This window comes from Strix aluco, chromosome 5 (genome assembly GCF_031877795.1).
Source record: "Strix aluco isolate bStrAlu1 chromosome 5, bStrAlu1.hap1, whole genome shotgun sequence".
NCBI lineage: Eukaryota > Metazoa > Chordata > Aves > Strigiformes > Strigidae > Strix > Strix aluco.
The window spans coordinates 22454883-22467645 of record NC_133935.1 but is presented as its reverse complement, the minus strand read 5'-3'; the positions used below and the strand labels follow the sequence as shown (position 1 = coordinate 22467645).

The following is a 12763-nucleotide window of genomic DNA, read 5'->3' as shown; positions in this document are numbered from 1 at the left end:
AGAAAGGGGAAAAAACCCTTGATAAGCAGGTTATTACCTTCTTGTGCCAGCCTCTCTCTCTCTATCCAAAGAGACCAGTTTATTATCACCTCCTTGACGTCACGGGCCTGGAGTAACAGCTTCCTAAATCTGCTGCAGGCCATAACACCTTTTTCTGGCATTGTTGATTCCTTGTGCATAATTCTCATAATCTGTCTTCTGGAATTAGCTCTTGTTCTCAGTTGAAACTGGTATATTTTGACACATAAAATATGTTTTCCAAGGTTACCAATTAAGGATTAAAAATATCTCACCCAAACCCCTGCCTCTAAAGTCACCATAGGAAATTATATATGCACCAAGATGTGTTAACAAAATATCATCTAGACAAAGCAGCTGAAAGACAAGCAGAACTAGACAATTGCAATTACTTCCCCTGCCAAAACTCACTCCCAAATTCAGTAGTTAGATAAGGTGGTTTGTTTCTTTGGGTCCCACAGGTCATTCCTTTGGCGGTATCTGGATATGTCAAAACATTTGCAAATGCAATTGTAAGACAAGACCAAGCAACAAGTCATATCAGTTTTTCTAGATGGAGAATCTCTACCTCCAGAAAATATCACTTAATCTGGGGAAAAAGTCACCTTCTTTTCCCTTCAGCTGCTGCAATCACTGCTAAGTGACTGTCATGACAGACAACACTTATTTCAGAACTCAGCATTTTGCTCTAAAATGTTTATTAACCATATCCCACTTAGCCTTGAGCATCTATTTTAAAGTACCAATCAGAGAATTCAGTGTTGTGAAACGATATGCAAGTAAACAACTTTTTATTTAAAGTAACAACATTTGTCAAGCTCCAAGTGACACAAATGTGATGAACACAAACCAACAAATACACGAAAGCAATTTTGAGTATTTGAGCTAATGGCTTGAGCTGAGACAGTTTTAAGGTGCATGAAAACACAGATGAGTGTTTTACCTGCCTGATGATGAACTTCTAGAACAATAAAGACTGAACAGAGTATTTGCTGTAGTCATAAGGGTAATGTTATTGCTTGAGTGTCCTCTGCTGGACAGTACATACCATAGCAATAAAGCCACCAGCGTATGTTGGATGGATTTTGTTTAGAAAACATTATCACTACAAAATCCAGAATATTCCTTATGTTTCATAGTCACTTAACTAAAAACATTAGTTTTTAATAAAATTCTACAACTCTGAGATTTTAAAAAACAATTATTTCCTTTATGGAAAACTATTTGTAGTGTTAAGCAGGCATAAAATTTTCAGCTGAGCTAAGATAAAATGCTTCTTGGAAAAATACTACTTTTGACAATTCTGCAATGGAAAATTGTTGCAATGATTCGTTTAGATATGGTGGAAATGTTTTGCTTAAAGGCTTGGATTTTATTATGAATTCTGATTGAATTTGATGAAATCAGAAAGCTGCTGTTAGCCTTGAGCTTGTCATTCCCATGGCACTCTACCGCATGGATCTGTGTACAGGATCAGCATCACATTTTGTGGGCCTTTGGCATGTGGCTGTTTTGCCAGCAGTCATCTTTGACCCTTTTAAAAATTGTGGACTGGCTCTATCAGAAATGCAAAGGGAGGTTTTCCTTTATCTGTTGAGAATTTGCTTCAGTTCATGTCACTTGTTCTGCCTGTTACTGGTAACCAGGTACGCATAAAGCACTTTCATACTTGCATGCTAGTTTTTCTTGTTATTGATCACAGGTTTGGTATTAGTTTTACTTTCTGAACAGTGTTATGATTTATTATTTAGTTATTCGTAACATTGTGAAAATTGCTTCTAAAAGAAGCTGTCCTGATCCTTGTGACACTGGTCTAAATGGCTTTCTAAATACATGATTCATTCTCTACATCAAAAGAACCTGGCAAATGTTGTTTGATCTTGCAGTTATCTTCTTTATTTATAGGAGCATCTTCTCTTCCTCCATTCACTATAGGCCTGGACTTCTTATTTTGAAAACCTTTCTTTATCAATATATAAAAAAAGATTCCAATCAGGTAGGAAGGACCTCTTAACACTGCTGATAATCCAAGGTAGACATACCTGTGAGGTAAAGGATAGAAGATAGTGCCAGGCATTGAAGTTTTCAAAGACACGGAAGAAAATAATTTTAATGGCTTTTAAGGATCAAATATATACTAAAAAAAGCTTAGGGGAAAACACCAAAACTCATTCTTTGTGAATGGTACCGCAAACTGGACAATTTTGCTTGCAAAAACTTCTGTTAAAGAATTGATAATATTCTTTTTGCTTATGAAGATAGTTACAAAGTGAAATTTTCATCATCTTCCCTTTGTTTCTGAAGATTTTTGGATCACTTTAAGTCCTTAGACTTTTTAGGGCTAGAAATATACTGAGATCGCCAGAGTATGAAGTGGCCAAGATTTGGGTGAAACTAAGAAAAAACTCTGGAATATACCTCCTAGAGAACGATAGTGTTTGTATTTAACCAATACCTTCAGCTGCTCAGTATGATTTTCTTTCTTTTTCTCTCAAGTGTGACCAACCCACAAAGTTAACATTTTTTCCAGTATGAACAAACTACTTGCAAATAAGGTAAATTTGGGTAACTTTCCTCTTAGTGGTAAATCATACAATCCTAGGTCTTTTAAATTGACTCAAAGGATATTAAAAATACAAAATTCATTCCAGAAATCTCTGTCATTGATATTAAATGATTTTTGCACAACATAAAAACTGACTAAAAACCAAAGAGTTTAAGATTTGATCTTAAGATTTCTCTATTTCAGGAATTCTGGACTGGCTTCAATCTGATTCCAGAGTTAGTATCTGACCATAATTTTTGATCACTGACCTCACGCACTACAGTATAACAGAACAAAGCATGTCCATCTGTAGAGAGGAAATGCATGAGAGTTTCTGGACCCTAATTTGCCTTACCTGTATGCATTGGAGTCATACAGCCTACAAGCCCCTTGCTGCCCACAGCTTGTGCTTCCCCATTTCAAACATGTCTTGTCAATCAGTGCACCAAAATAAACTGGTGCTGGAATCCCAGCTGCAAGGAAACAAGCAAAAATGTCACAAGATATCACAGGAAAAGACATCTTTTTAGAAATCAGCTTTATATTTTCTTAGCGGAAAGTTGCATGCTGCAGCAGGAGGAATAGGTGGTTTGAATTGTGGGGAGTTTTTCATTTCCTTTGTCATCCTCTCTGTGCTGTGGGGATCATCAGTCCCCAGGAAATGTGGTCTGATGGGTTTGGTCAGGCTTGTAGTCATGCACATTGGTTTTTCAAGTGTGGCTCTGAGAGTCACTTCTGGCTTCCAGTGCACACTAAGCTCCTGCAAGGGAGATCTGGAATGGTTGTGCATTTGGAGCACTGAACTGATGCATAGTTCCTTCTTCTATGCATAGCCTAAATTATCCACCTGGCTGATAGTTCCTTCTGCCTGAGTGAGGGTAAAGCAACTGAAACCCTTAGAGTGACTTGGCCAGATACGAGTTTATGCTTTACTGCAAAACATGTCAGACATGGGGCAAAATCTTAGCCTTGCTGAACTAAAGGTATTAACTTCAGAGGAATCCAGGTTTCAGCATGTACAGGACCATGTTTCACATTAGCTTTGTTCCTACAGGAACAAAGGATGTTTCCTACATCCTTATATAGGAAATTATTTTGTAAAAACAGAAATACTCTCAGCCTAGGGCTCTTGTGAGAGTCTGAACTCAGCAATCTATCTATAAAGGCCTGTGTATTATGATCATCCGTGCTGTAGTCAGGGTATGATAGGACAAATGTTCATTTTGGAGGTTCCTTAGAGAAGAAAGATGGGAGCACATCAGATTTGATCTCTGAGTCACTGAGGAGAAATCCTAGGTTTTTTGGATCAGTGACAGTGGGTCTACCCCTTCTTACAATGGAAGAAGCATGCTGGCTCAATGTGTTGAAGCAGAAGCCTATAGAAACGGGACAGTTCTTTTTTCATAATGCTGCTTTTTATTTCCTATGGCAGAAATTGCTCCAAGAATCCCATTGGCATTGCTTGTCCTGAGAGCTGGGGGACAAATTCTGCCCCTCCATTGTGTGATGAGAAAAGTAGAAGAGGACAAAGTGTGGATACACCTTGTCTCAGGATGTCCATCACAATCCTGAGTAGAGTCTGCAGCCCTAACCTTGCTCTGATTGCAGACATTTGAAGTGGCTGTTGATTTTTTAGGCTTCACATCAAACCCATGTAGCTTGTCTCTTCACACACATTTCTCTACATTTCTGAAATGCACATATTCCTATTCCATTGACAAAGAGAACAAAAGGAAATAGGGAGGTTTTCTTGCCTGCCTAGGCATCTTAATCGACCATCTCATTAGCAACTCTCAAATAAAAATGGAAAAACAAAAAGAGCATTGCACCATGCTTAAAAGGAATTGAAATCTAAGCTGTTGTCTACAAGGAAAGAGTGAGCTGTGAACGAGGGCAGAAGGGACTCAGAGGGGGTGGAGATGGAGTAACGACACCCCACGCCCCTCACGTATAAGAGCAGCCCCCAGGGAGCACGAGCAACCAGGGTGGGCAAACAGGGCGTGGTGCGTCAGTTTGCGTCTCAGTTTGCGCGTTAGTTTGCGCAGGCAGGGCAAGCGGACAGGGCGCAGTCCATCTCCGGGGTCTAGAATTTATCTGAGCTAGTCCTCCTATCTTATGGTCCTCCACGAGTAGACTGAACCATGGTCTCCACTGGTGTCAAAACCACCACCAGAAAGAACGTGGCCACCCAGACGGAGCTTCTACACAAACATGCAGCGGTCCAGGTCCTAGGCTGCAGGGAGTGCCTGAGCCTGTCAATCCTGCCGGAGGGCAGCAGTGACAACACCTGTGTGTGCTGTGATCAGCTGGATGACCTGCTCAGCCTGGTGGTGGAATTCAAAGAAGAGGTCGAGAGATTAAGAAGTATAAGAGAGTGAAGGGAAATTGATTGGTGGATTAGCACCTTGGCACCCATGAAGCAACAGGAGCAAATGGAGGCTCCAAACAAGATAGGCAATCCCTCATCCTCTTGCTACCAGGCAGAAGGAGGGGACCTAAGAGATGGGGGAGGCTGGAAACAGGTGCCTGCTCATGGAGACAGGACAATCCTCCTCTGACCTCCTTCACCCGCCATGGTGTCCCTTCACAATAGATTCAGGGACCTGGAACTTTTGAATGAAGAAGAGAAGGAGGAAGAAAATGAGACAAACAAGGAGGAAGACCAAGATCCACCAAGGCCAGGTTGTTCTGGACCAGGTGTTAAAACCAGTTCTAAAAAGAACCCCAGAAGAGTCATTGTAGTGGGCGACTCCACTCTGAGGGGTGTTGAAGGCCCAATATGCAGACCGGACCCTCTTCATAGGGAAGTCTGCTGCCTCCCTGGGGCCCGCATCAAGGACTTCATGGCAAAACTCCCTGCTCTAGTGACACCCAAGGACTACTACCCTCTCTTGGTTTTTCAGACAAGTAGCGACGACATTACCAGGAGAAGGCCTAAAGCAATGAAGAGAGATTTCACATCCTTGGGGAAACTGATTAAGGGGTCGGGGGCACAAATTGTGTTCTCCTCCATCCCTTCAGTTGTGGGGATGGATGAAGAATACAGGAGAACTCAACAGATGAACTTGCGGCTCCAAGACTGGTGTTACCGTAAGAGCTTTGGATTTTTCAATCTTGGGTTGGTATATAGGACGCCAGATCTTTTGGCATCAGACGCGATGCATCTGTCCCAGAGGGGGAAGAGGATCTTGGGGCAGGAGTTAGCTGGGCTCATTGACAGAGCTTTAAACTAGATTTGAAGGGGGAAAGGGATAAAACATCAGCCCATCTGAAGTGCATGTATACCAATGCACACAGCATGGGTAACAAACAGGAGGAGCTTGAACCCATGATGCAACAGAAAAATGATGATGTCGTGGCTATTACACAAACATGGTGGGATGTCTCCCATGACTGGAGTGCACCAGTTGATGGCTACAAGCTCTTTAGAAGGGATAGACAAGGAAGGAGAGGCGGCGGAGTGGCACTGTATGTTAGGGACTGTTATGATTGCCTTGAGTACAAGTATAGTGAAGACAGGGTGGAATGTCTTTGTGTTAGAATCAGGGGGAAGGCCAACAGGGCAGATGTCATAGTGGGAGTCTACTATAGGCCACCCTCCCAGGACAGAGAGGTGGATGAAATATTCTGTATTTAGGAGATATCTCATTATAGCTTGCCCTTGTTCTTGTGGGAGACTTTAACTTCCCAGACATCTGCTGGAAATACAACACAGCAGAGTGGGACCAGTCCCAGAGATTCCTGGAATGTGTGGAAGGTAACTTCATGACACAGCTGGTGAGAGAACCAACCAGAGAAGGTGCCCTGCTGGATCTCCTCTTTGTGAACAGAGAAGGACTGGTAGATGATGTGGCGGTTGGAGGCTGACTAGGGCACAGCGATCATGAAATAATAGAGTTCTCTATTCTTAGAGAGGCTAGGAAAGGGGGCAGCAGAAGTGACATCCTGGACTTCCAAAGGTCTGACTTTGTCTTGTTTGGGCACCTGCTTGACAGGATCCCTTGGGAGACAATCCTGAAGGGTATAGGGGTCCAGGAAGGCTGGGCAGTCTTTAAGAAGGAAGTGTTAATAGCTCAGGAACAGGCAGTCCCCAGGTGCTGTAAGAGAAGCCAACGACAGAGAAGACAACCCTGGCTGAACAGGGAGCTTTGGCTGTAACTCAGGGAGAAAAGGACAGTTTACAGCCTTTAGAAGAAGGGGCTAGCCACTCACAGTGATTACAAAGATGCTGTGAGGCTATGCAGGGTGGAAATCAGCAGGTCTAAAGCCCAGCTGGAAAATAATCTGGCTTCAGCAATCAAGGACAACAAGAAATGTTTCTATAAGTATGTGAGCAGTAAAAGAAAGACCAGGGAGAGCCTCCATCCCCTGTTAGATGCAGGAGGAAACATGGTAACAAGTGATGAGGAAAAGGCTGAGGTGCTTAATGCCTTCTTTGCCTCAGTCTTTAATAACAAGACTAGTTGTACTGAGGGAATTCAGCCTCCTCAGCCAGAAGACAGAGACTGGGAGAACGACCCTCCCACAATCCAGGAGGAGATAGTCAGTGACCTACTGCATCACATAGACATACACAAGTCTATGGGACCAGATGGGATACACCTAAGGGTGCTGAAGGAGCTGGCTGGGGTGCTCGCCAAGCCGCTTTCCATCATTTACCAGCAGTCCTGGCTGACCGGGGAGGTCCTGACAGATTGGAAATCGTCCAATGTGACACCCATATTTAAGAAAGGTCGGAAGGATGATCTGGGAAATTACAGGCCTGTCAGCTTGACTTCAGTGCCCGGGAAGCTGATGGAGCAGCTCATCCTGAGTACCATCACACAACACATGCGGGACAACCAGATGATCAGGCCCAGTCAGCATGGGTTTATGAAAGGCAGGTCCTGCTTGGCAAACCTGATCTCCTTCTATGACAGGGCCTTGGACCTCCTTATTGGATGAGGGAAAGGCTGTGGAGTTTGTCTACCTTGACTTTAGCAAGGCCTTTGACACCGTTTCCCACAGCATTCTCCTGGCGAGACTGGCTGCTTGTGGTTTGGATGGGCACATGCTTTGCTGGGTAAAAAACTGGCTGGATGGCCGGGCCCAAAGAGTTGTGAACAGATTTAAATCCAGCTGGCGGCTGATCACAAGTGGTGTCACCCAGGGCTCGGTTTTGGGGCCACTCCTGTTTAACATGTTTATTGATGACCTAGACAAGGGGATCGAGTGCACCCTCAGTAAATTTGCAGATGACACCAAGTTGGGCGGGAATGTTGATCTGCTTGAGGGTAGGGAGACTCTGCAGAGAGATCTGGACAGGAGTGATGGGCTAAGGCCAACTGTATGAGGTTCAATAAGGCCAAATGCCGGGTGCTGCACTTGGGCCACAACAACCCCCAGCAGCGCTACAGGCTTGGGGAGGAGTGGCTGGAGAGCTGCCAGTCAGAGAGGGACCTGGGGGTGTTGATTGATAGTCGGCTGAACCTGAGCCAGCAGTGTGCCCAGGTGGCCAAGAAGGCCAATGGTATCCTGGCTTGCATAAGAAATAGCGTGGCCAGCAGGGACAGGGAAGTGATCTTACCCCTGTACTCGGCACTGGTGAGGCCGCACCTCGATTACTGTGTTCAGTTTTGGGCCCCTCACTACAAAAAGGACATTGAATGACTCGAGCGTGTCCAGAGAAGGGCAACGAAGCTGGTGGGGGTCTGGAGCACATGTTGTATGAGGAGCGGCTGAGGGAACTGGGGTTGTTTAGTCTGGAAAAGAGGAGGCTGAGGGGACACCTCATTGCCCTCTACAACTACCTGAAAGGAGGTTGCAGAGAGGTGGGGATGAGTCTCTTCAACCAAGTAATAAGCGATAGGACAAGAGGGAATGGCCTCAAGCTGTACCAGGGTAGGTTTAGACTGGATATCAGGAAGTATTTCTTTCCAGAAGGGGTTGTTGGGCATTGGAATGGGCTGCCCAGGGCAGTGGTGGTGTCCCCATCCCTGGAGGTGTTTAAGAGTCGGGTTGACATAGCACTGAGGGATATGGTGTAGTTGGGAACTGTCAGTGTTAGGTTAATGGTTGAACTGGATGATCTTCAAGGTCTTTTCCAGCCTAGACGATTCTGTGCTTCTGTAAAGTTTCAACATGGTGAAAACACTCTGCTATGAACAGAGTTGTATTAGTGTTGAATGAAGTCCTACTAGAGCACATCTTTTTGATCTTACTTGCAGAATTGTAAGCCATTGGTTGAATCATAAGTTTGAAACCTTATAACGTTGCTTAGAAATTCAAGATAATACTTTAATTTTGCTTAGAAACTCTTCCTATTTTGGAACACCAGGCTCCCAGACTGCAACACCATTTAATCAGCAGGTCAAAGATTTTCAGAATTTTGTTAGCCAATTTCCCAGTGAACTCTTGACTGAATATTGGACCTTCAGGAAAAAAAACCCCAAGATTTTCAGGAACAGCCCGGGATCTAACAGTTGTTTCAAGGATACATCTGATTTACAAATGGTGATTGCATTGGTGTCATTTAAAGCCATACAAGCAAGCATCTCAGTTGGAATGATTTCTCTTACCTAGCACTCTCATAATGAGTGTGTATAGACCAACTGCAAGAGATTTCAACTCTGGCTGAACGCATCTGAAAGAAAGAGGGATAAGTATGAAGTATTTGCCTATCTATGGCTTAGACATGCCTATTAAACTGCTGTTAATTACCCTGAATTTAATACTGTTAATGACAGAAAATCAAGCTTTGGAAAGAGAGTGCTTCCTACGTCTGCTGAAAATATGTTAAGTGGTATGAAAAAGGTGAATTAATCTATTGTTTTCCATCACATAGCTCCTGGGAAGTCCATTCACTAAGCATAATTAAAGTGAAATTTTAAAGTCATAATCACAGTCTATCCTAGTCTTATTGAAATGGGCTCTCCAACTGCCTTAACTCCCTGGATACATTTTCCTCACTTGATGTGATATACCTTACTCACTTGATGGGGAATGTCATATTGTCCTAAGACAAAAATTTTGCAAGTAGCTGCATTCGTGCAGTATCTTTCTATTTTCTAAGGACATTCCTCCGTACAATGCCACATCTTGAACTGCACAAAGCCATCTGGAAATATGCCCAACTGTTTCATGGGGAACCACACTCCAAGCATCAGAAATGGGCACAAATCCATTATATCTCCATCCTCTACCAGCTCCTTACAAATACTAACATGGTCAACAGTCAGCAAGATGTCTCACAGAGATAAGGAAGGGACGGGAGTTTGCATTCTGTCTACCATGCTCTTTTAGGATCACATAATGACCTTAGGACTACCATTAATTTGCCACTAATGCATTTTTCTACTGGGTGAGCTTTCTCTTCAGGTTACTGAAACGTATGTGTTAATATGTGTTAATATGTGGTTCCAAATAGCATACTGGTATGCCTACACCTGTGCACCCTGACAGACATGAGCATAGGAGCTTCAGACTGAGTCCTCAGATGTCCTGAATTTCCAGACATCTGATAAGCACAACCTGTTAGGGCAACCCCACATCCAGGAATCCTGACAAATGCATGACATTTTCAAAATCCATAGAGTCAGAATATCCAAGGACATGCTCTGGAAAACCTGGGCATATGCAGAGATAAGAGAAACCATTTTGTAGTAGTTGGAAGCAACACACTAGAACTGCCTTACAGACAGCAGCAAAGAAAGGTTTGATGCTAACAGCTACAAATGGGAAATGACAAAAGTCTTTAAAGAAAGCATGTTATACTGCAAGAGAATCTTTTTTTCCTAAGGGAAAGAGAGAAGCATGAACATAATTTTGATCCCCACATTGGAAAGGCTCAGCCTTTGGTACACAGTTAGTTTTACTTACCTAAACATAATCAGGTATGCTGGGGTACCTCCCAGTGCATAACAAAAGCCACTTATGACTTGTATTACTGTATAATAAATAAACTTCATTGAACAATCTTCACTTTTTGGACATTGCCCCAAGGTCACAGAGTTATTTCCTGTCCATGAACTGCTGACTGCAAGACAGCTGCAATTATGGAAGACCTGGAAGACACAAAGAAAATTTGGTAGGGCACTGCTCATGCAGTGGAGAATCCGGCCTTCAGACACAGGCAGAGCCTGAAGCCTTCCTAAGCATCCTGTTCCTATCTTATTTACCTTTCTTGAGGCAATGGGCAGCAGCTTCTTTTCTTTCCTACAAACAGTGCTCAGAGTTGGAAGGGAAGTTGCCAGCATATTTTTGCCAGTGGACACAGCAAACGTTTTTGGAAGATGTTTGCAGTACCTGCAGGGCCTCTGAGGTTGGCCTCAGCCTTTGTGTCCCTGAAGGGCAGTTGAAGTGGAAAAGCAAGTCTCGACAAGCTGTGCCTTTTGCTGCTAGGTGACACCACTTGTTAGCTGACTTGTCTCTGTGAAAAGCACCTGGATTACAGGTCCTTCTCCCCTAACGCTGATCCACCACAGGTACCTCACAGCTGTAAGCAGCAGCTCGTGCAGAGCCCTGAGATCAACAGTAGGTGTACTGATAGCTTAGGAGCAATAGCTTTTAACCAGTGCTTCAGGGGCTTGAGGATGTGTTGAGATAAGGGGAACTGTGAGCCACAAACCTTAAACTCTACAGAGACAGACTTGTGTGGGAGGCAGTAGTCCCACTGTCACAGGTGCTGTTGAGCCCTTCTCCCCTGTCTTCCACCTTAAGATTTTAAGCAAAAAATGTCTTTTGGAGAAGAAGACTGTAGACAGCAGAGAAAAACCAGCCACAAAAAAAAAAAAATCTGTTAAAGAGAAAACTGTCTGAGTGCAAGAGACAGCTCCAGACCATGTATCTTCTGCAGTGATCATCTGGCATCAGAAAACATGGGAATGACACATGCCAATTAAGGCTTATATCCATGGACTGGAGCTTCCTCTCTGGAACTCTGCATTATCCCCAGGACTCTGTGCAGAGCAGAAAGCAGTCAGCCAAAAAGATAAGCAGTACCCTGCCATTGCAGAGTCTCACATGGAGGAAACAAGCTGCCTCCCCTCAAATCATTCTTCATACTTGCACATTAATGATCAGTATCAGGGAAGATATTGCACTATCTTAGTGTACTTCAGCTGTTGGCTAAAACCTCAGGGCAGCCAAAATAACATTTATGAAAAGCAAGCCATGGACAACCTTCAGGCCACATGTAACCACTTCGGTTTGTTTGTTTCCCCCTCTTGTATTCAATCTACAAAAGATGAAAATTATCTACAGCAAGGAGTTAGGGCTTTTTGCTTGATGTGCAGTAACTCAGAGAAATGTCTATGTCTTCTGTGCTGTTTGTAGCCAGAAATCATAACTACTTTGCTGACTTGTCCCCAGTAACTTTGGTTTTCCTTAAATGCATTATACTACTAAGTCCCTGATGTTATATAGAAAAGAAGCTAGTAGAAAACCTCAGAAACTGAAGCAGGGTCTTACTGTGCTCTTTCCATGTCCCACCGAAGTCGTGCACCCAGCTAGACACGCCGAAACATATGTGAGTCCATTGTCTCCACACACAGGGTCCCACACATTGGAGGCACATTTGCAGTCAGAGTTGCACTCAGAAAATATGGCATTTTCATTGTATGGAATGGGTTTGCTTGGAAGTTAAGTTCAGAGACAGGTGTAAGAATGTCAGAAATTTTTAATTCAGTGCTGAGGTCAGTGTAGTCCCTTCTGTGTGACAATGTTGATGTCCTGAAACCCACCTTGTATGCCCAGGACATATGTTCTTATAGCTGAGTGTCTACAGCATTGATCTGTTTGTTTGAGATTCCATTCTACTTGAACTGACATTAAAGTAATTACTAGATGATAAAGAATTTTAAAACAAGTAAAAATGTTGCTACTGATTTTAGCTGGCAGGTGTAAACAGAAAAGAAAAAGGAAAAGCTGAAAGGCTTTGAGAGATTAGCAAGATTACCCCCTAATTGAACGTAGAGCTAGCAACAGTTAACACAATCTTATCAAGTACATCTTTAACTGTTGATAAAAATGCACCAATGATAGAAACTAAATCTCCTGGTCTCCATAATAAAAAATACCCCTCTCTTAAAGCCTAGCCTAACTCTTCGTAGAGATTATAGAAAATGCAGTATTCCCTTTTACTTTCAGACCTCCTTTGGGTATTGAGATCTGTAACAAAGAGGAATGTCTTCCTTCATCTTCTCCTTTCTGGGTTAATTAAAA

General features: G+C 43.2%; 1 protein-coding gene across 2 annotated transcripts in view; it reads right to left on the bottom strand.

The window, feature by feature from the left end:
• Positions 1-792: 792 nt before the first annotated feature.
• LOC141924214 (solute carrier organic anion transporter family member 1C1-like) overlaps positions 793-12763 on the bottom strand; it is a 39015-nt gene continuing 27044 nt past the window's right edge. For both annotated transcript variants that reach the window (XM_074826349.1, XM_074826350.1), the window contains exons 11-15: positions 12011-12173; positions 10421-10605; positions 9121-9185; positions 2919-3036; positions 793-2060 (exon numbers count right to left, since the gene is read on the bottom strand). In XM_074826349.1, the coding sequence (XP_074682450.1) occupies positions 1844-2060; positions 2919-3036; positions 9121-9185; positions 10421-10605; positions 12011-12173 (748 nt within the window). In that variant the 3' untranslated portion in view covers positions 793-1843. The remainder of the gene's footprint in view (positions 2061-2918; positions 3037-9120; positions 9186-10420; positions 10606-12010; positions 12174-12763) is intronic.